General features: G+C 38.5%; 3 protein-coding genes across 3 annotated transcripts; 2 read left to right on the top strand and 1 right to left on the bottom strand.

Annotated features, from left to right (window-relative positions):
- Positions 1-10420: 10420 nt before the first annotated feature.
- Positions 10421-10849, bottom strand: LOC108341475 (NEP1-interacting protein-like 1). Its single transcript, XM_017579152.1, has one exon. It carries the CDS (start codon positions 10847-10849, stop codon positions 10421-10423), a length of 429 nt encoding a protein of 142 aa, XP_017434641.1.
- Positions 10850-18425: 7576 nt separating this feature from the next.
- On the top strand, positions 18426-19334 carry LOC108341476 (uncharacterized). The gene has a single exon (XM_017579153.1). The coding sequence runs from the start codon at positions 18426-18428 to the stop codon at positions 19332-19334; it is 909 nt and encodes a 302-aa protein (XP_017434642.1).
- Positions 19335-21466: 2132 nt separating this feature from the next.
- On the top strand, positions 21467-23046 carry LOC108341478 (uncharacterized). The gene is made up of 3 exons (XM_017579154.1): positions 21467-21808; positions 21893-22279; positions 22381-23046. Exons 1-3 carry the CDS (start codon positions 21467-21469, stop codon positions 23044-23046), a joined length of 1395 nt encoding a protein of 464 aa, XP_017434643.1.
- Positions 23047-23886: the final 840 nt, after the last annotated feature.

Here is a 23886-nt window from a genome sequence, read left to right as displayed (position 1 = left end):
GCAGCAATTTACCCCTGAGCGGTGACTTTGCAGATTTTTGAAAACTTCATTTTAACCTGTCCTAACTCCACCCACATGCAATTTTCAGTTTTTCAGATCAAAATCATTCAGTTTAATCGGTTCAAACTTCAATTAAATCATCAAATCATGCATAGAAATCAAAACCCCTAAAGATTCATGGTTTAACAATCAAATTTACATTCAAGAACCCTAGAATGAAAAATGCTTGACTTACTTAGGTGGAGATGCTAGATGAACTGAGAATGATTTCAAGCTATGATGCTCTCTCTTCCTACCCCAAACTTAGATGGAAAGCTAGTGATAAAATGAGTGAAAGAGAGATTTTCTCAAAAGGGATGAGGGAAAAATTGTAGAGAACCTTTGAAAAAAGTATGTAGGAGTGTGTGTGCAGAGAAAAATCTGAAAAGAGAAACTAAGGCGCAGCTTAGGGTATAAAAATACCCTAATGGGCTCGGGTTCCGCTTAGGGGAAGCCTAAGCCCAATCTGCGACACTACCGCTCAACGGTAGTTTGCCGCTCAGCGGCACTTTCGGGAAGTGCTCTTCTTCTTCCTAACTTAACCTAGGTGCCTCCTACCCATGCCTCTCACTTAGTCCCTACGATAACATGTTCAGATTACTCATGCAAAATCCTATTATGCAACTACAGCAGAACAAACAAAAATATAATCAATCAACTGGGTTGCCTCCCAGGTAGCGCTTGTTTAACCTTACGAGCCTGACCCAAAATCCACCAACACCCATCAGTAGGTGCAAAACTTTCTTACCAACACCCATCAGTAGATGTAACAAACCTAGTATCCTTCAGTGGATACTTAACCACCTAGCATCCTTCAGTAGATGCTATATCCCAACAAAATATTTACAGAAATAATGTTCAAAAGTTCAAAATTACATCACCAAACCAAAAATTAAAAGTTCTTAAATCACTAGGTTGCCTCCCAGCAAGCGCTCTTTTAACGTCATTAGCTTGACCCAATAAAGTTCAAGTTCCTTCTTCCTGGTTGATGTCCATATTCCACCAACTCCTCAACTGCTTCCGGTGTACTGTTTTGACTCTTCTAGAATATGGAGACTCTATCTCTATCATCTTCTTTTCTTTATAGTCTTTCACAACCTACAATTTGTTTTTGACTCTCACAGGTGTACCCAGTTGGAGTTGTTCTTTCATCCAGTCATCAAGAACTTTCCTTCCTCTTCCAATCTTTTCTTTTTCCAGTACCTGAAACAATAAACAATGTTTACCTTTAACCTTGGGCTTTTCATCTTGAGAGCTAGTCATGAGTACATCTTGAAATGCAGCTTTATGACTAGCTTCTTTATCCTGCATCTGCCTCTCTTCCTTGAAAACATCTACAACAACTCTCTCTTCTCTGTCTTGGAGCACCACTATACCTTCGTTCACATCAATGATAGCTTTGGCCGTTTTCATAAACGGTCTTCCAAGAATAATGGGTATCTTTTCAGTCTCCATATCCATCACCACAAAGTCTACCAAGAACTGGAGTTTGCCCACACAAACTATAATATCTTCGGCGATTCCACAGGGTTCCTTTGAAGATCCATCTGCCATTACTAAGTTAACCTTTACAGGCTTCACATCAACATCACCGATCTGCTCCAGTAAAGAATAAGGTATCAAGTTAACACTTGATCCTAAATCGAGTAAGGCTTTGTTTATCCTCTTCTTCCCTATTGTGCATGGAATGGAGAAACCTCCTGGATCTTTTGCCTTTAGAGGGAATGACTCCTTTTTAACAGCTTTATACTTTTTTGTATTATCATCTCTACGTCTTTTCCTTGTAGAGACTTCTTCTTCAGGTTTAGTATAAACTGCAATTTGTTGTAGTATCTGATTCCAAGGTACATCATTGTCCACCATCTTGAATAATTCTGTAAAATGAAATTGCTTCTCTTGATTTATTGGAAAAGGAAAAATATCATTACTCTCTATCTCTCTTCTCTCTCCTTTCTCTTTTCTCTCTTTTTCTTTTTCTCTCTCTCCTCTCTCTTCTTTTTCTTTTTTTTCTCTCTTTTCTTTTAACTCAACTTTCTCATCATTTGTACTCTCCACCACTTTGCATTCTTCCCTGGGGTTAACCTCAGTATTAGCCCCAAAATTTTTGTTTGGCCTCTCTTCCAACTGCTTGGTAATCTGACCCATTTGAGTCTCCCAATTCTTAATAGAAGCCTCAGTGCTCTTTTGAGTAGACTCAGTTTTCTGTATGAACTGATGAAGAGTTTCTTCCATCCTTATTGACCTTTCATTTAGTATAGCAATCTGTTGCCATAAGATTGGTTGTTGCTGTTGCTTATTGAATTGCCCAGTTTGTCCAGGTTGCCCAGTTTGTCCGTGACCAATGCTTGGGTGTGGTTTCCACCCTTGATTAAAATTCCCCTGATGGTATTAATTGGCCATGAAGTTTACATCCTCTAATGCTTCTACTGGAAAAGCGCATTGACCATTGATATGGTCACCTCCACATAATTCACACAATTGTGATTGAGCCTGTGCAACAGTCTTTAACTCTTTTGATAGTTGTGCAAGTGTTTTCGTAAGAGTCTCCAGTTGTTAGGTTAATATCTTATTTTGTGCTAGCAAGGCATCATGGTTTTGTAACTGTAGAACTCCTTTTTGTTGTATAGGAGCTCCTCTTTCACTGTTGAGTTCATTGTCACTAGTAGCCATATTGTCAATGATTTCTGTAGCTTCCTCTGGAGTTTTCCATTTGATATTTCCTCCTGCTGAGGCGTCAAGCATCATCTTGGTTTGTGAACCAAGACCTCCAAGGAAGATTAGGACTACTTGCACATCATCAAAGCCATGCGTGGGTGTCTTTCTTAATAAGCTTTTATATTGTTAAACTCGCTTTTAGTCGCATCAAAGCCAACAAACTCAGTTTCCCCACTAATGTAGTAAAGGGATAACCAAGGATCAATCCAAGGACTCGACTATGATTAAGCTTTAGAATGTAGAGTTTAGTCTTGTATATTTACTACCTAATTATAAGAACAAGGCAGGGAAATAGAAAATGAAACAATGAAATTAAAAAGAATAAGAAGACTTGGTTAAGAAAAAAAATATGAACTAAAAGGAAAAATAAAAGAAAATGGAACTCTAAACTACCTAAAACAGAAATAGAAATTAAACTAATATGAAAATTACATGAAACTAAAATGACTTAAAACTAAAACTGGAAATAAGCAACTCAAATTGGAAATTTAAAAGCTATATGAACGAAAATGAATTTGAACTATAGAATCTTAATGCTAAAACAAAACAATACTTAATCAGAAAATTTAACATGCACAATTCAACTAATTCAAAACCTAGGGAATCAACACAAAATCAAGTTGATTAATATCAAAACAATAAAAAATCTCAAAGCAGAATTTAATTCACAGGTAAATGCACATTAGAGTGAATAAAAGAGTGTTACGAGTCTCAGGAAGACATCCTGTTAAGGTGAATCCCACCATGGGGTATTCTAGCTCATATTTTAGAACCTAATTTTGACTATTTCCACTCATTCATTCCACCAATATACAAAACACCTCTGAACTAAATCAACTAGAAATCATGAAGCAGAATCAAAGAATGCTATTTCTACAAAAGTAAAATCATGTGCAATCAAAAGATTAACAAAAGTATAGACAGAATAGAAACACAAATTCAAATTAATCTTGCATTGGACTCATCTCTGACTCGAGAAGACATCTCGAAAATGAATGCTCACTACAGAGTCATTTGATTCCAGAAAGGAATTTCAAAGATGCAAAGAATCAGAGTCCGATTCAATTTCTCAAACATAACAAGCACAGAAATCAAAAACAGTGAACAAAATCAAAACAAAAACGAGAATATGAATTTGAACTTTATTAATATGAAAAAGGAAAATTACAAACACTTTACCAGAAATCACCGAATGAGGAGCTCACGAATTGTCACAGTTCCATGAATCTCATCAGCAAAATCCAGAATCAAGAACAATATCCTATTCTAAGAAAAGCGAATAAAACCCTAACTCTAGAACGGAGAACTGTAAACTGAAAAGGTAAAAAGTGTGTGAAGAAGTGTTCTCTATGTACATGGTGAAAGCCCTTTTTATAGGGTCAGAAAAACTAAAAGAGAAAAGAGAGAGGAAAAGTAAAGAAAGAAACTTGATTTTGACGCTTCCAGCTTCTAATCGGACGACCACCTTTCTTTATCTACTTTGATCACCAGCCCTCTAATCATCTTCAACCTCTCCACCGATTCAGCTCCTCTTCCGGTCACGTGCCAGTTAGCTCCGGTCAGCTCCCTTTGCTCGTCGGTCAGCTTGTCCGGGCAGGTTAGTGACGCGCCCCTCTCTTCAACTCTCTGCCCTCGCTCAAGGGTGAATTTCGTTTACTCCTTTTCAAATGAAGATGAAGGGAAGAGATGCCTAAGGAGCAGCAACGCTAAAACGCTGCGTATCAATAATTGGAGCCCAAGGCAGCTGCACTTTGCATCAAAACGGTACGCTTCAATAAGGGAGGATCTAATTTTACTTTTGTTCCAATTATCCAAATGCAGTGGCCCAATTTCTCGGTGCAACGGCCCAATCTATTCCAATGCAATGGTTCAGTCAGTGCAGCAGCAACAACAATGGCCTATCAGCACAATTCAACACTCTGCAACAGCAACCAAATTCCTGAAATCAGATTCACCAAGCAACAAAGAAAAAATTAATCAGAAATTAAAGAAAGAAAAGAAAAATTAACAAATAAAAGAAAAGAATTTTTATCAAAAGATTTTCTAAAAAAAAAAATATTAATTTTCTAATTATTAACAGAAACTAAAAATTATATCTAAAAATCTAATTTTAACTAAAATTTTATAAAACTAAAGAATTAAGAGAAAAACATAAAACTAGCCTAATTCTAAGAAATTAAAAACTAAAGAAATCTAAGAAATGATTTTTAACAAAGAAAAATATGTAAATCTAGAGTGTTATCATATACCTGTCCCATGCATGCCCCAGTGATTCCTCCATGCCTTGCCTGAATGATAAAATCTCTTGCTTTCCTTTATTTACTTTTGATTGTGGAAAGTATTTGTTTAGGAACTTGGTCACCACTGCTTCCCACTCTGTAAAGCTTTCTTCTGGAAAAGAATTAACCAAAGCTTAGCGTTGCCTCCTAGTGAGAATGGAAACAAGCTAAGTTTGATTGCTTCATCCGACACCCCATTTATTTTCACCGTGTTGCAAATCTCATTAAAAGTTGTGAGGTGCTCATATGGGCTTTCGTGAGACAACCCATTAAATTGATTACTCTTCACCAGTTGAATTAATGCTAGCTTAACCTCCATGTTGACTGCATTGACCCTTGGTCTTGCTATGCTGTTAAAGTGTTGAGGTCCAGCTATATTTGTGTAATCTGCAAGAGTTCTTCTGGCATTATTATTCTCCATATTTTCAGTGCTATGTTCAGAACCTTGTGGTGATGGCTGTAACAGAGTTTCCGGAGGAGGAAAAAGTTCTCTAGATGTACGGATTCTTCTCCTCCGTCTACTCTCATCTAAACCTTCAAGAAGAGGTTCTACAGTTTTCTTGCTCCTAGTTCGGATTGCTTCCTGCATACACAAGAAAACAAAACCCTAGAAAAATTGGTTAGCACAAAAAGATATAAAAGAAGATATAAGATCAAAGATAAGAAGATAAAATAATAACAGAAAATAAAAACAGAAAACAGAAAAAATAAAAACAGAAAATAAAATATAATAAAATAAAATAAAAATAAAAATAAAAACATAAAAAAATAAAAACAGAAATTCAAAATTTAAAAACAAGTCAAAGATAATCAATAATCACACAAATGAACTAGTTAAACCACGAGTCCCCAGCAACGACGCCAAAAACTTGATGACAAATTTATGAACACCGAAAAACGGCGCCACAAACTTGTTTAACAATCGGCAAGTGTGACCGAATCGTATCAAGTAATAAAACAAGGTAAGACCAAGTATCATTTTCCCAAAGGACTCACGGCCTAGTTTAGCTATGCGATTTGTTGATTATTTAAGACTTAAGAACAAATTGATTGTAGGATTTAAATGCAAAAGACAGTAATTAAACATGTATGCATGAATTTGATCAATGGAAAAGAGGAAAACAAACACTTTAATGAATTAAATGGATGAGTATGTTGTTGGGGTTATCAATTTCATCTTATCCACTCTCATACTTTTAAGAATTCATCATTCTTATCATCAATGCTAATGCCACTTTCTAAATCACCTTGCAAGAAGGCCTATCCTTAATTACGAGTTCATAGAATTCCTAGCATTCCTAGTAATTAGTTCTTAAAGTGGAGGAGCTTAAAGGCAACCAATATGCTATTGGGAGAAATTCCCCGGATCTAGACTTCCCCGTATGTTCCCGTATCGACAAAATCAATAATCATGGCAATGAATGAGTTAAACAAATCAAGCAATAAGCAAAGAGGAAAAACCCTAGCTAAAGATGAAAGAAAGCATATATCTTAATATAAGATGTTAAAGCACAAATTCCATATATGAGAGTTTCACAAGACTACATTGATTCCCCAACAACCATACAAGGTTTAGTTCACCATATTCATGGTGAAACTAGATGAACAATAATGAAAGAATGAAAGATAGAACCCTAGAAAGAGGAGGAGGTAGCCTGAGCATCTAAGATCTTCCTTCAAGGGGTGGAAAAGAGAGTGTTTGCTTCGTCTTTGCCAAAGATACAAACCCTAGGACGTCCTAAAGCTTATATACTATTCTAAAATTACAGAAAATTAGGCCCAAGCCCAACATAGTGCCGCTCAGCGATAAGTGTGTGAGTTGTTTTTCTCCCCTCAACGGCCTTTTCACCCCTTAACGGAGCCAACGTGACTGCCTGAGTGCCGCTCAACGGTAAACTGCCGCTCAGCGGTAGTTGTGGCTTTTCCTTTTGCACTTTTTGATGTCTTTTCTGATTCCATCTCTATCCTTCTTCACTTCTTTCACGAAATTCACCTTAAAACCTGCATAAAACACTGAAATCAAGCATAAACCTGTCCAACTCTCTTATTTCTAAAAATATGACCAAAAGCATGATTTCAAGCTAGTTTCTACGTGTTAAGGATTGCTTTTAGTATCAATTTTAAGCATGAAAATAACAGTTTTTCAACTGTTATCAACCATGTTAGTGGCTCGTGGTACAGTTTATGAGATAGCCACTGTAGTGCATGGTGTACAACTTGCAGAAGATGAGGTCAAGGTCACGGTGGATGAAGTTGTCATAGCGGATGCCGTTCTTCCTGTGCCTACAGATGAGTTCTTCAATGTGGAAGAAGCATTTAAGTCCTTTGTTGTCTGGCCTAGACATTTGGTTGGTGATGTATCTAATCCCCCGGTAACCACTCGTACTATATACTTCTCAATTTTAATATTTACTTCTAATTGACGTTATAACAACCATTTTTGCATTTAACAGCAGATAGGTCAAGAGGGAAGTCCTCCACCGAAGAAGACTCATTTATCTGAGGATGACCCTCTTGGTGCGTTAGACGAGCTTGCTAAAATCATTTCAGATGTGCCGATGAATGTACACTGAGATTCTACTACATTTGGAAGAGAAGCTCAGATCCCATTGTACTTGCATCATCAAGATGTTAGGGAGCTTGCGTCGGGTAGAGAAGAAATTAATATTACACTCATTCAGCTGTGGATGATGTAAGTTTATGAAAACTTTTATATATAATTCTATTTTATCAACTTACTTATATCAGATTATTTCTTCATTTTAGGTATATGTTTTATGTTAGTAACAAGAAGGGGTTCAACGATGTATATGGGTTCATTGACCCCTCTATGACTCATGAAAGAAATAAATTTGATGATATCCAGACATACATCACCACCTACTTTGGAATGGGGAAGGAGATATATTTTCTCCCTTATATACATGGGTAAGTGAAGTTTGTTAACTTCAACACATTCATTTATTAATTTTGGTATATGATTCATAAGTTATTACTAATTTCAGGTGTCATTGGCAGCTACTTGTGATCTCCATACCGGAGAACATTGCTGTCTGGTTTTGTTCATTGCAGAAGTCTCCTCCCAGCCCTCTTAGACATGTAGTAGATTGGTAAGAATCTCAATGTGTGGAATTTTTTGTAATATAAATGTATGCTAAAGGAATTTTTTTTTAATAGTTCCCTTGCAACACATATGATGTTATCTGGGAGATCTACTGCTACAGCTAAAAAGCTTGCATGGGTTGCCCTTAAGGTTTGTTACTTAACATTTTATAATTATGATGATATATTGTAGTGTAATAGACAAATGGGGTCATATGATTGTGGTTACTACGTTATGTTTTGGATGATGACCATCATTCGTGCACATTACACCACTGGATGGGAAACAGTAATATTTAGGTTTGAATTTTATTTTCTCTATATTTGGATTTCATATACACTAATTGAAATCATTGTGTTTTATGCAGAGATTTAATAGGAGTGCTCCAATTCCAGAGAAGTCAATTCAACTTGTGAGGAAAACACTTGCTAAATATGTAATTCATTTATATAATAGTATGTAGTAGATATTAGGATATAGTAAGCTCTAAGTTTATGTTTCTAAGTTGTTTTATGTTTTTCTACATTATTATAAGTTTAACATGTACATTGCATTAATTTATGCTTGAAACTTGATTTATGATTACATTGGATTGATTTATGTTTCTAAGAAGTTGATTTATGATTCCATTCAATATATTTATGTTTTAATATAATTTTAATTTAAAATATACGTTTCTGCATTATTCTGGACTGTTCTGGTTATAAAAATATATGCAGGTCTGTTTCTGTGGTTGGGAATGTTGTAGAAACAAACATCATTTTAAAAAAAAACGTACTTATATGCCTCGGTTCAGGTCAAAACCGAAGTCGAAAGACCACTTACGGCCTCGGTTATGGTCAAACCCGAAGCAGAATGTGTTGCGGATGAGAACAAAAAAAAAACAAAAGAGTCTACTGCCTCGGTTGTAGCCTAAACCGAGGCAATAGAGTGAGACTTACTGCCTCGATTAAAGGGAACTGAGGCGTAAAGTCCTACGAAAAAAAAATTAAAAAACCAAAAACTTTACTGATTCAGTTAGGGCTGAACCGAGGCCAAATCCTCTCTTTTTATGCCTCGGTTCCCAACCGAGACCAAAAGTATTAGACTTTGTACCTCGCCTGAATATGCCTCGGTTCAGAAACCGCTGCCTATAGACAAAAATAACCGCTGCCGTTTCCCCTGACTCTACTAGTGAAATAAGAAGATTAAATTTTCTTAAATTAAACTGAAGGTGTTACTGATTGTAAACTTATTAGTATTGCTAAAGATATTTTCATTAGTTAATAATAATAATAATAATAATAATAATAATAATAATAAAAAAAAAAAACAACAAAAACTAATGAAATCAAATTAACTATAGAGTTAACATTTGTTTTGAGAGTTTGAAGCTTTTCTTTCTCGTTTTCCACGAATGACTCATGGAAGGTAGTATATATAATAAAACTAATGAAATGTAATAAATGAAAAGATACAATCTAAAAAACTATAGTCATATACAAATTAACGTAATTAATAAATAGCTATAGTAAGAATAAAATGTTATTAGTTAGTTACACATTAATTAGGCTATTATTATTCAAAATAAAATCATAATAGTTATACTAAAAATTAAATGATATTAGTTAGATACATATTAATTAGGCTATAAGTAATGTATATATTGAATATAATTTTACATTTAAAATATAAAAAAAAGGAAACTTTAATAATAGAAAAATGTAATCTGATCCATATTTAATGTTGGCTGTTCTGCAGTGTTGGCTGGCTGTTTCGGCATTGTATTATTGCTGTTTTTACACTGTTTTAATTACTATTTCTGGACTAGAAAGTCTTGCTGGATTAAAATTTCTGCACCAAAAGATTGCTGATTTGGTTAAATTGCTGCAGGGATTCTTTGCCGTTTAGAATAAAAATCTGTAGAAACTTGGTGCTGTTTTAGAATAAATATCTGCAAAAATTGGTACTGTTTTAGAATATAAATATGCAGAAAATTGGTGCTGTTTTAGAAGAAACTTTTGCTGTATAAGATGGCTTTGGATTAAAGTCAGTTTGATATTAGGAAGAAAGTATATGATATATTTCAAATAGAAGTAGGCTTAACTCTGGAACGATAATCTGATTTGTGTTGTTGAAAACCTTTCTGAGTATCAATGGGTATACTCAAATATTTGCATTACAACATACCAAAAAAACACATTAAAACACAACGCCACTATTGAGATTAATAGATGTTAGAACTGATGAAGTGATTACAAATTGGAAATGTGAAACCTAAGTACAAAGATTGAATATTAAAAAGCTATATGTTCCTGCGACACAAAGGACAAGTGCGATTGATGTCGAGCCATTTTTTGATGCAGTGGTGATGAAAGATATGAGAACATGGGTGGGGTATGCGAACTGCTCTTAATCCAATTGCAAGTTCCTCAAGACATATGCTGCAAGGATCTTCTGTTTTTTCTTCAATTATAAACCTTTCAAAATTTTTCAAAGGATCATAGTTGTTTTGCACGGAATCGAAGATCAAAACACTATCTTGGCTTGATCTTAAACTTCTATCGTTATTGTTTTGCATGTTGCTGCCACCCAAGTTCATGGCATCAATGATATAAACTTCACCATCTTCTTCGGCTGATCTTAAATTTCTACTATGGGCGTTATTGCGGTGATCTTGAATCACAAATCCAATGATAAAGCCATCATCTACAATTGACCACTGCATTGCCATTCCTGTTACACAAAAAAGATACGGGAAATCAAAACTTGAAAGATCGAATGAGGTAGTTTATTAAGAAACGAGTAGACAAAATCATTTGAGAAATCTAATAACTTACTTGTTTGATGTAGGAGAGTTCCTCACTTTGAGATCACTTTACGATAGACTTAACTTTTGTTTTGAGAGTTTCACGCTTTTCTTTCTTTTTCCACAATGAAATGAATGACTCATGAAAGGTAGTATATATAATAAAATCTAATGAGATGTAATAAATGAAAAGATACAATCTTGAAAACTATAGTCATATACAAATTAAAGTAATTAAATAATATATTATTAAATTACATTTAAGTTGGTTTCATGTATAGTCATTCTTCAAAGTCAAATCATAACAAATATAGTAAAAAGAAAATTATATTAGTTAGTTACATGTTAATTGGGCTCTAATGTATCTTGATTATCATATACAAATTATAGTAATTATGTAGTATATTATTAAATTGCATTTAAGTTGGTTTCATTATTCAAAATCAAATCGTTGTAGCTATAGTAAAAAAAAAATATTATTAGTTAGTTACATATTAATTAGGCGATCAATATTCAAAATCAAATCATACTAATACTAAAAATTAAAAGATATTAGTTAGTTACATATTAATTAGGCTCTAAGTAATGATCTTGATTATAATTTTACATTTAAAATATAAAAACAAGAAACTTTTATAATAGAAAAATGTAATCTTATCTATATTAATTGTTGGCTGTTCTGCATTGTTGGTCGGCTGTTTCGGCGTTGTATTATTGCTGTTTTTACATTGTTTTAATTACTGTTTATGGACTAGAAAGTCTTGCTGTTTGGATTACAATTTCTGCACCAAAAGATTGTTGTTTTGGTTAAATTGCTGCAGGGAATTCTTTGCTGTTTAGAATAAAGATCTGCAGAAACTTGGTGCTGTTTTAGAATAAATATCTGCCGAAAATTGGTGCTCTTTTAGAATATAAATCTGCAGCAAATTGGTGCTGTCTTAGAAAAAACACAGCTGAAATTTTTTTTCTATATAAGATGGCTTTGGATTCATGTCTGTTTGATATTAGGAAGAAAGTATATGATATATTTCAAATAGAAGTAAGCTTAGTTCTGGAAAAATAATTTGATTTGTGTTGTTGAATACCTTTATGCGTACTAGTGTGTGACTTATGGATGTTGGAATTATAATTGGTGTTATTTCAGCAAAGATATGATTGAATGTGTGTTATGGTGTATGTGTTGGATGATGGAATAATGTCTTGGTGGTATACTCAAATATTTGCATTACAACAACAATGACACATTAAAACACAAGGCCACTGTTGATGTTAGAACTCATAAAGTGATTACAAATTGGAAATGCAGAGGTAAAAAGAAAATTATATTTGTTAGTTACATATTGATTGGAGTGTAAATAATGTATCTTGATTATAATCTTACATTTAAAATATAAAATAGGAAAAATTAATAATAGAAAGATGCAATCTTATCTAATTTAATGTGATCATATATATAAATTATCGTACTTAAATAGTATATTATTAAATCATATTTAAGTTGGTTTCATTATTTAAAATCACGTTAGTTATAGTAAAAATAAAATGATATATTAGTTGGTTATATATGAATTATATATTAATTAGGCGATTAATATTTAAAATCCAATCATAATAGTTACATACTAAAAATTAAATGATATAGTTTGTTACATATTAATTAGGCTCTAAATAATGTATCTTGGTTATAATTTTAGATTTAAAATATAAAAAAAGAAACTTTAATAAAAATTAAATGATATTAGTTAGTTACATAATAATTAGACTATAGTAAAAATAAAATGATATTAGTTAGTTATATATTAATTACATATTAATTAAGCTACTATTATTCAGAATCCAATCATAATAGTTTAGTAAAAATTAAATAATTAGTTAGTTACATATTAATTAGGCTCCAAATAATGTATCTTGATTATAATTTTACATTTAAAATATAAAAAAAGGAAACTTTAATAAAAATTAAATGATATTAGTTAGTTACATGTTAGTTAGGCTATAGTAAAAATAAAATGATATTAATTAGTTACATATTAATTACATATTAATTAGGCGATTATTATTCAAAATCCAATCATATTAATTACACTAAAAATTGAATGATATTAATTAGTTACATATTAAATAGGCTCTAAATAATATATCTTGATTATAATTTTAGGTTTAAAATATAAAAAAGGAAGCTTTAATAAAAATTAAATGATATTAGTTAGCTCTAAGTAATGTATTTGATTATGATTTTATATTTAAAATATAAAAAAAGGAAACTTTAATAATAGAAAAATGTAAATTTTTCTATATTTAATGTGATTGAACAAAACTATCAAGATGAAAAATAAAATAAAATTACTTACTGAATGAGAATGGTGTTAATAATTTTGTTAATAAGACAATTTTGTTAATTTATATAATAAATATTGAACAAATAAGAAGATTAAATTAAATTGAAGGTGTTATTGAATGATAGTAAATTAAGTAGTATTGCTAAAGATATTTTCACTCGTTAATGATAATAGTAATAATAACAATAATATTAATAATAATAATAACAAATAATATTATAATAAAACTGTGATATAATCTATCTAAAATCTGTCATAGAATCTAAAAGAAGGTTAAAATCTTATAATGAAATACATTAAAAGATACCATCTTGAAAAACATGATCTTATCCAAATTACTGTCGTTAAATAGCATATTATATCAAATTAAATTTGAAATAGTGTAATCATACTTTAATCAAGTTCAAATCATAATGATTACAGTGAAAATAAAATGCGCAAAGTTAGTTACATATTAAATAGGTATGTGTAAATGATATACCTTGATGATATTAAATAGGTGTGTCTAATGTAATTAAATTTATCCATATTTAATGTGATTGAAGAAAATTATAAATCTATAAGAATGGAATAAAAGTTATTTTCAAATAAATGTAGTCGGTTCCATACTTGACATGAATTTTGACTTTGCAATGCCTTGAGTCTTTTGGAATGTGAGTATCGTGTGACTTGGGCCATGCCTAAAGTTGAATTTCCATATACATAGTATTCTATTTGTCATGAACCTACTAAGTCTGGATGGATTAGTTAGTTGGATGAGTTGAGAATGGGGAGCTCACTTGTGGTTGTTTAGATGCTTTGAAATCTGCGTTTTTGTTTGTTCCTGATTCGTAACTATGGTATTGTTAGTATATCATATGCATATTCAGATGATAACATGTGTGTCATATCGTTCATTCTAATTCTATAATGTGGATGGTTTGGTTCCTTTAAGCTGTAACATAGTGTTAGCTTTATGGTTTTGGAACCTAAGAATTCAATCAAAATGGAGATAGAAAAAAAGAATGAGTTTTTTTGTATTATTCACAGTAAAAGAGACCTCTTTACAAGAATGAGTTGGGAGCATAACCTCCCTGGCTGAGGGCATAACTCCTCTCTACAAGCTAAAATGTCTGACTTTACATGAAGTATATTCGATACCCTCTACAGAGTTATAAGAGCTCTATTTATAGCAGTCCTGACCTGCTACCCTTTTTACAACCGACACCTCTACACCGTTAACTCCTAAACCCATCTATTCTATCATCCTATATCCTAACATTACACCCGCTGCAGAACGACCTTGTCCTCAAGGTTGGAATCGAAAAACTTGGTCTCTTGGCTCCTCTTCATCATCTTGTTATCATCTGAAGAGAATCCACTGGCTACTGCCCACCAATTCAGATCTGGAGGCTTAGGTGGTGACAATTCCTCCTCCACTATCTTTCATTCTTCCTCTTTCCTTCCTACCACCCCAAATCCCACACCAAGGTCCACTGTTCTACTTCCTTTATTTTTAACACCAAGGTCCACTGTTCTACTTCCTTTATTTTTAACAAAGCTTCTGGCTCCCCCCACCTTCTAGCTAGTGTTGTATCCCCTTGCTAAATACCTTCTTCCCTCCTTGATTGAACACCCTAGTCAATATCGTTCGGTTTTGTCCTATAATGGTCAACACCGTTCGGTTCCGTCCTAAATTGGTCAACACCGTTCGGTTTCGTCCTATAATGGGCAACACCATTCGGTTTCGTCCTATAATGGGCAACACTGTTCGGTTTCGTCCTTTAATGGTCAATACCGTTCGATCCCCTATCGAACCGTGCAACTTCATCACTTTTGGCTGAATAGGGCCTCCAGCCGAGAAAGCGGACATCTCCATCTGCTTTCGGTCTAAGCTTCCTCAATCTCCACCTCTTCATCCTCCCCCAAAATAACCGTCCCTCGACTCTTTTCTGGCCACTGATGGCCTTGACCGAACAGTCGTCTTGGGTTATGGCGATCGACCTCTAACCGCTCGGTAACTTTCAATCGGCATGGGTTATAGCAATAGGTCTCGGACCGCTCGGCTAATCCCGATCGGTCTGGTCTACAGTACTTGGCCTTGTACCGCTCGGTAACCGCTCCTCGCGTTCGTCCCCCAAATGGCTCATCTTCTGACCCGCTACCCGCCAAAATCTTGAGGTCTTATACAGACTTGTCCACCGTCCCCATATATTTGGATGTCGCCAAACTCTCAACGATGGTTCCAAACCTTATTATCACCAGGGCTTCCTTCAAACCATCCCAAGAACGATTCTTGGTTTTCTCCTTCCATGCTCTGAACCAGACCCACGTTGTCCTTCATGCTTATGTACGCGAGTCGCACTTTCTCCTCCTCCGCTACTCCTTGAAACTCGAAAAACTTCTTCGTCCTATTGATCCAGTTTAACAGGTCTAGCCCTTCAAAAGTGGGTAATTCACCCCTCTTTCGCCATTTATTCTACCCCTCCAGATGATCGCCATCCACGCTCACTCCAATATCCTCATCGCGCCGGCGCTGGTTGTCATTTACGGAAATCTGACTTCCACCTGATTATTCTTCGTTGTTGTAAGCCCGCGCCCCCATCATCCTCATTATTTTTTTCAAGTCATGACGCACTGTGGCAGATTCCGCCTGCATCCCTTCCATCGTAATCTCCAGAGCCTCCAATCGTCTCTTCGTGCTCCCCTCCATCTTTGCTTCACGCCCAATTCGGATCCGGCAGGTTCTTGATCACTTCTTGATCAGGTTCTTATTTCTTGATCCTTCACCTCCACTTCGAAACGGCAGGTCGGACCAATTTGTTAGGTTCCTGGGTTTGGAACCTAACAAGAACTCAATCAAAAGATGGAGACAGAAAAAGAGAATGGGTTTTCTGTATTATTCACAGTAAAAGAGACCTCTTTACAAGAATGAATTGGGAGCATAACCTCCCTGGCTGAGGGCATAACCCTTCTCTACAAGCTAAAATGCCTGACTTTACACAAAGTATATTCGATACCCTTTACAGAGTTACAAGAGCTCTATTTATAGCAACTTTAACCCACTACCCCTTTTACAATCGACACCTCCACACCCTTAACTCCTAAACCCATCTATTCTATTATCCTATACCAATTTGTTAGGTTCCTGGGTTTGGAACCTAACAACACTCTCTCAATGCCGATAAAAGAGATGAAACCCAAACAGTAACTCCTGCTGACAACAGATAATAGAGATGAAAGAATGGATCACAGGAATAGAATTGTCACTTTACAAAGAATGGAGTTGGGAGCATAACCTCCCTGATTGAGAGCATAACCTCTCTCTACCGGCTAAAGACCTGATTTTTACAAAATAATACTTGATAATCCCCTGTATAGAACTCACTCCCTGTTTATAAAGTTTCTCTTCCTTCTATCCTAAACCCATTATCACCTATCACGCTATATCTTATCACATAGTTTTCTTAAGAACTCAGAAATTGTCATGAATGGTGTTATGTGATACATTGACCGAAGAATGCTTGACGTATGCTTTAACTGGTTTGAATTCAAAGCTCCTTGAAACTGTGATAGTCTAAGTTCTATATTAATATAAGGGTCTTTTATGCATGTGCCACAAAAAAGTCAGAATTTGAGCGTCTAGTTGGGGCAATTGAAGTGTACTGTTTGACTAATTGGACTAAACCAAAATTGAATGAAGAACTGCATGTTACAAACTGTTGGGTAGAATGGAATAAGGAGTTATATAATGTTCTGATATGGGGGTGAGCATTGCATGAGATGTAGGTATGTAGGACAGGATATTGAAATCTGAATGAACTTAGTATTTGACCCTAAATCCTAAAATGGTATAATACAATTGTTAATGACTGTCTCGGAAATTGTTTTGACCTTGGTATGGAAATCTGATTTTTTTTTTCTGAAAACAGATTGCTTTGAAATGTTATAATGTATGCGTATATGCTTGATAAGATTGTATATTGAGTGTATGCAGTCATTATGGTGAAATGCTAGTAATTAGCTGTGATGATTTTGGTGAAATAAAGGGATTATTAGCTAAATAACAGATGTATAGTAGGTTACCTACAACGGTCGATCAATAACCCAGTCGATCACTGATGATAGACAGCATACGATCGTCCTCAACTAATCGCCCATTTAGTCGACCACTCAGGATAGACAGCATACAGTCGTCCTTAACCGATCGCCCACTTAGTCGACCACCAATGATAAACAGCAAACGGTCGTCTTTAACCGATCGTACACTTATTTAGAGGAACGATCGTTTAAGGACATCCTGATCTCCGCCTCCCTTGACATCAACCGTTGTAAGCGATCGTTATCTAACGATCGTCTATTTGATTGATCTAAAGGGCGGCCGGTCAAGTTTCGGTCCAAATGGATATATTAATCCTGACAGAGCGGTTAGACGTATCCGGTTATAGCGCCACAAATCACGGAGTCAACTGACCTAGTATCTAGCACGACTTAATGGTTATACTCTCCAGAACCAGATTCTCATCCAACCGGAACTTAAGGTAAACGGTTCATTATTACTAGGATAAATATGCGAACTAAAGGAGAAAAAAAGTACGTTTTTTCCCCTAAGGAGAAAATTAAGAAAGAAAGTAATATCTTCTTCTTTGAGAAAACTGAAAACAGTTAGATTGATCCTTTTCTGACTTGAGCGTCGGAGTGCTTTTGCAGGTACCCAGCCCATCTTCTCCCAAAGAGCTTGCCATAGGAAGGAGACACAACGATCGCAGTATCTGGGGAAGGAGCGAAGGTGATTCATTGAGTACATATCTCGGCCTACACATTTCTACTGAAACATTTTGGCGCTCACCGTGGGGCCGAGGTTTGATATCCCAACGACGACCACCGGAGCTATGGAAGACATGAACACTCGTGATTTGATCAAGCAACTGCAGACACAGATCGAGGCGCAGGCACAAATTATAAGGGAACAACAAGAGATTCAGGGCAAGCAAGCCGCGGAACTGGCGGCACTGAGGGCACAGCGTCCTCCGCCGGAAGTGTCAGCATCCAACTGCTAGGATGATAATGAGGGAAGCCACCATGGAGGACCATCTGAGCCTGCTGGTGGAGGAAGGAAGGGGCCAACTTCTGGGCGCCTCACTAATTTGCTTCCGTTCACGGAGGCCATCATGCAAGCTCATATGCCGGAAAAACCTCCACCAATGTTAGAACGCTATGATGGCTCCGCCGATCCCGACAACCATCTCCGCAACTTTATTGATGCCATGGCGTTCTACACAGATAATGACCCCGTCATTTGCAGAGCTTTCTCATTGTCCCTGAAAGATGAGGCACTCGAGTGGTACCACACTCTCCCTCAAAATTCGGTAGACTGCTTCGCCACCGTTGAGGCCCTTTTTCGGAAACAGTACGCTGCTAACAAAAGACCGGAGATGACTCCTGCTGAGCTCGTAAATACCAAGCAGGGGAAGGATGAAACCCTAAAGGCTTTCATGCAAAGGTACAACGAGACGGCCAGACGCGTGAAAGACGTAAACCATACCTTTATTATCAGCAATCTCCCTTCGTGTTTAACACCGGGGTACTTTGCGGAACAGTTGTACGCGGATCCTCCAAAATCTATGGAGGAGCTCCAATCTACAATTGCGAAATTCATCCGAATTGAGGACCTCGGAAATTCTAGGAAGAAGCAACAACAGGACAACTCAAACCAGGAGGCTAAGAAGGTCCCAAAGCGGCCGACCAATGACTTTAAGGCAGATCGACCACCCCGAAAAGAATCAGGGTGGATATCTAAGTACGATCGTTACACGTCTCTTAACGCGCCTAGGACAAAGGTGCTCGAAGAGGCTTTGCATGCCGAACTCCTAACCGTTCGACGAAAAGCCACTCCAAAGAATGCGGACAACAGTAAGGCATGTCGCCTGCACATGAACCACGACCATGATACAGAAGAGTGTCACATGGTGAAAGATGAGTTGGAAAGACTCATTCGAGCAGGTTACCTCCAAAACTATGTCAAAGAAAAGACAGCCTCCAGAGCGACAACTCCCCACCGAAAGGAATCCTCTCGACGAAGTCCCGAATGATCACCTCCCAGGGACGACCGACGCCGAAGACGATCCCGCAGCCAACCCCGACGTTCAGAGAGGGAGCGGTCGGTCCGAGGCAGAATCGACACCATATCCGGTGGCTTCGCCGGAGGAGGGGCGTTAGCTTCTGCCAGGAAGCGACATTTGAGACAACTCAAGTCGGTGAACATGGTAGATCGGCCACGTCGGTCCATGCCCGATATCACATTCACACTGATGCAGATTTCCACGCGCCCGACCCTGATCATGATGACCCCATGGTCGTCACGGTCTAGATAGCTCGGTACGATGTCAGCAAGGTCCTCGTCGATCAGGGTAGTTCGGTCAACATATTATACTGGTCCACCTTCAAAAAGATGGACTTGTCCGAGGATCTAATAGCCCCCTTTAACGAACAAATTGTAGGCTTCTTAGGGGAAAGAGTCGATACACGAGGGTACCTCGACCTACGAACGCGACTCGGAACATGCCGAGATGCCCCAGAGCTTCGAGTCAGGTTCCTATTGGTACAGGCCAATACCTCGTACAATGCTTTAATAGGCCGACCATGCCTGAATGCATTTGGAGCCATTGTGTCCACCCCTCACCTGGCCATGAAATTCCCCACCGAGCGAGGTACCATCTGTACTGTCAAGGCCGATCAACGAACGACTCGACAGTGTTACGTCGCAGGACTTAAAGTCACACCATTTTTGCCGGCTCGAAGAGCAAGAGGAGCCGAAACAGCGGCGATCGACTTGGACCCCCGAACCAATATAGACGAACGTCTCCATCCCCAAGGAGATGTCAAACCCTTCCCCTTGGGGGCGGACGAGTCCAAAACCACAAGCATCGGCGGGAGCCTTGCCCTACACAATGAGCAGGATCTGGCACGTATGCTGCGAACTAATGCTGACCTATTCGCGTGGGTGGCAACCGATATGCCAGGGATCCACCCCTGCGTCATGGAACATAAGTTGTCGATCTTCAGGGAGGCGCGCCCAGTTGCGCAAAAGAAACGACGCTTTGGGGAAGACAAACGCGAGGCCATCCAGGTTGAGGTCGCCAAGTTGATGAACGCCTAGTTCATCAGGGAGATCACCTACACCACGTGGTTGTCGAACGTAGTCATGGTCAAAAAGTCTAACGGTCAATGGCGAATGTGTGTGGACTTCACCGACCTCAACAAGGCGTGCCTTAAGGATTTGTACCCTTTGCCTGGCATCGATAGGTTGGTAGATGGAGCGTCCAGTCATGTCGTCCTCAGTTTCCTCGATGCTTACTCGGGGTACAACCAAATCCCCATGTATGGGCCAGATCAGAGCAAAACAACTTTTATTACCGAACGCGCTAATTACTGTTACGAGGTAATGCCGTTCGGCCTGAAGAATGCAGGCGCCACATATCAGCGCCTCATGGATAAAGTTTTCCATCATCAAATCGGACGATGCATGGATGTCTACGTCGATGACATGGTTATCTGGAGCCAGTCTATGGAGCAACATCTTAAGGATTTGGCGGAGGTGTTCCTCCAGATCAGGAGGTATAACATGCGACTGAACCCTTCCAAGTGTACTTTCGAAGTACCGGCTGGAAAGTTCTTGGGGTTCATGTTAACGTGCAGAGGCATCGAGGCCAACCCCGACAAGTGCAAAGCCGTGCTCGACATGAAAAGCCCACAAACCCTTAAAGAGGTACAACGCTTGGTGGGTAGGCTCACAGCCCTGTCCCGCTTCATTCCAAAGCTAGCCGAGCACATCAGACCCATCCTGAAGAACATGAAGAAGGGCACCACTCAGCACTGGGACGAGGACTGTGAAACAGCTTTCAACGTTGTCAAACATGTTCTTACCAGCCCCCCGATCATGGCGAGACCGGTCACTGGATACGACTTGCAGTTATACATCGCAGCGTCCCATCACGCTATCAGTGTCGCTTTGGTGCAGGAAACCCCCTCCCTTAAGCTAATATATTTTGTCAGCCGTACATTGTAGGGAGCGGAAGAACGATACTCCCAAATTGAGAAGGTGGCATTGGCCCTGGTCATGGCCTCGCGTCGACTACGACCGTACTTTCAAAGTCATCAGGTGATTGTCCGTACTAATCACCCGATCACCAAGATCCTCAGCAAACCTGATTTAGCCGGACGGATGGTCGCATGGTCGGTGGAACTCTCAGAGTTTGGACTCCGCTACGAGCCTCGGGGCTCCATTAAGGGTCAGCACTTAGTAGATTTTGCAGCCGAGCTCACGCCCGTATCCGACGATTCGACACCAAAGTGGCTCCTCAACGTGGACGGCTCCTCGGACAAAAGGGGAGGAGGGGCTGGTATCGTCCTGGAAGGACCAAATGGTCTAGTCACGGAGCAGGCTATCACATGTAGATTTCCATCCAGCAACAACCAAGCCGAATATGAAGCTTTGATTGCTGGTCTAACCCTCGCCAAGGAACTCGCGGTCGCTCGTTTAGAGTGTCGAATGGACTCACAGTTGGTAGTCGGGCATATGAACGGGACGTACTAGGTTAAAGATAATCAATTGCTGCGTTACTTCCATAAAGCTAGCGTCCTACTCCAGGATTTCACCGAGGTCGGCATCATCCATGTACCCCGGGAGCAGAACGCGAGAGCAGACCTCCTGTCTAAATTAACTCACTCCAAGGAGCGCGCACAACTGTCTTCAATCATCAAAATGACGTTCGACCATCCGGTCGTAGAAGCTTTCGCCACCGATGTTCCAGCGCCGACAACAGATTGGAGGCAGGAAGTCAAGGATCTGATGATGAAGCAGGAGCGAGGGGAAAAGATTACCGCGCGTGATTCCAAACGCATCGCACGTTTTCTGTACATAGGTGACGACCTCTATCGACGCGGCCATAGTACCCCTCTGCTAAAATGCATATCAGTGGAAGAAGCTGACTACGTCTTGCGCGAACTTCACACCGGAATCTGCGTTTTCATTCAGGTAAGCGCACGCTCAAAGCGCGCGTTCTTGGCGCAGGATATTACTGGCCAACGATCGATCAAGATTGTGAGACGTTCGTCAAAAAGTGTATCTCCTGCCAGGCCCACGGTCAGGTTGCCCACATCCCTCCCGAAGAGTTACATAGTATCATATCTCCGTGGCCGTTCGCTCAATGGGGACTCGACATATTCGGACCATTACCCCTAGCCAAAGCACAGAGCAAATTCCTCCTAGTCGCCGTCGATTATTTCACCAAGTGGATCGAGGCCGAACCCCTATCTATTATCAGCGCCCAGCGAGTACAAAAGTTCATCTGGCATTTAATCTGTCGATTCGGTCTACCACAAAAGATCATCACTGACAAAGGTCGACAGTTCGTCGAGCGCAAGCTAGAGGAATTCCTCAGCAATCTGGGCATTAAACACGTAACCGGTTCAGTGGAACATCCGCAAACGAACGGACAAACGGAGGCCGCGAATAAAGCTATACTCATTGAATTGAAGAAGCGACTCGGCGAAGCCAAAGGTTTATGGGTGGAAGAACTACTTGAAGTCTTATGGGTGTACAGATGCACCCCACACGACTCCACCGGGGACACTCCATTCAACTTAACTTACGACACTGATGCCATGCTCCCAGTCGAGGTCGGAGAGCCCTCCCTGCGCCGACACATCACCAATCTAACACTTAATGATGAGCAGCTGCGGTTGAATCTCGACACCTTGCCCGAGCGTCGAGAAGTCACCACCGTTCGTGTTGAAGCTTAAAAGAGAATGCTCTCCCGCCGCTATAACACTAAAGTAAAACCCTGAGCGTTCAAAAACGACGATCTGGTGTGGCGGAAACGGGGGGCAGCCAGGGTGAATCGAGCACACGGAAAGTTAGCGGCCAATTGGGAGGGGCCATTCCGCATCGTTGAGGACCTGATGAATGGGGCATACCGTCTCCAACTCCTAAATGGACAACCTGTTCCCAACACGTGGAATGCTACTCACCTCAAATATTATTTTAGTTCATATTTCTTTATATTCATGACACATTATTCATCTCAGTTCAAAACAAGGATATATTTTATTATTATTTCATTATATTTTCTCATTTGTCGAGTCCCAGGTTTAGACTCCCCCCATGTCATTCGACATGTTACATGATCGCCCTCAAGCAATCCGCTCATAGCAAACGCTCGACCGGATGCAAGTTCCCCTCGAACACATCCGTACCTAAGTGACTTGGGATAATTCCCACTGGTAGATGTTCTTCCTCGAACACCCAGTTCCGTATGGGATACACTCCCACTGGTAGATGTTCTCCCTCGAACACCTAGTTAAGTTCGGGATACTAATCCCTTGGTAGATGTTCACCCTCAAACACCCAGCGCATTCGACCTAGACAATCGTTAATAAACTCTATCCACATCTATCTCACGACAACACAAGAAAACGGTATCCATCATACAGCAAAAATATAAATTCCGAAATGCATGAAGTTTAAATATTCAAAGTAAGTATATATGTCAAACAGCTCATAAATGTTCAAATTTCTAATCTATTACAATATTAGGCGATCCGACAGCAGTCTCTCCGGCCGTTTCCACAGTTGGTTCATCC

This window comes from Vigna angularis, chromosome 5 (assembly GCF_016808095.1).
Source record: "Vigna angularis cultivar LongXiaoDou No.4 chromosome 5, ASM1680809v1, whole genome shotgun sequence".
Taxonomy (NCBI): Eukaryota; Viridiplantae; Streptophyta; class Magnoliopsida; order Fabales; family Fabaceae; genus Vigna; species Vigna angularis.
Note: the sequence above shows the minus strand (reverse complement) of the source record. Positions and strands in the feature narration are given on the sequence as shown.

Bases quoted from the DNA above. Each gene is read 5' to 3' on its own strand.
- LOC108341478 (XM_017579154.1), top strand. From the start codon at position 21,467: ATGGTCGCATGGTCGGTGGAACTCTCAGAGTTTGGACTCCGCTACGAG. The intron at 21,809-21,892 runs GTAGTCGGGCAT...GTCCTACTCCAG, and splicing joins GTCGAATGGACTCACAGTTG to GATTTCACCGAGGTCGGCAT. The intron at 22,280-22,380 runs GTAAGCGCACGC...ATCTCCTGCCAG, and splicing joins GAATCTGCGTTTTCATTCAG to GCCCACGGTCAGGTTGCCCA.
- LOC108341476 (XM_017579153.1), top strand. From the start codon at position 18,426: ATGCCGGAAAAACCTCCACCAATGTTAGAACGCTATGATGGCTCCGCC.
- LOC108341475 (XM_017579152.1), bottom strand. From the start codon at position 10,849: ATGGCAATGCAGTGGTCAATTGTAGATGATGGCTTTATCATTGGATTT.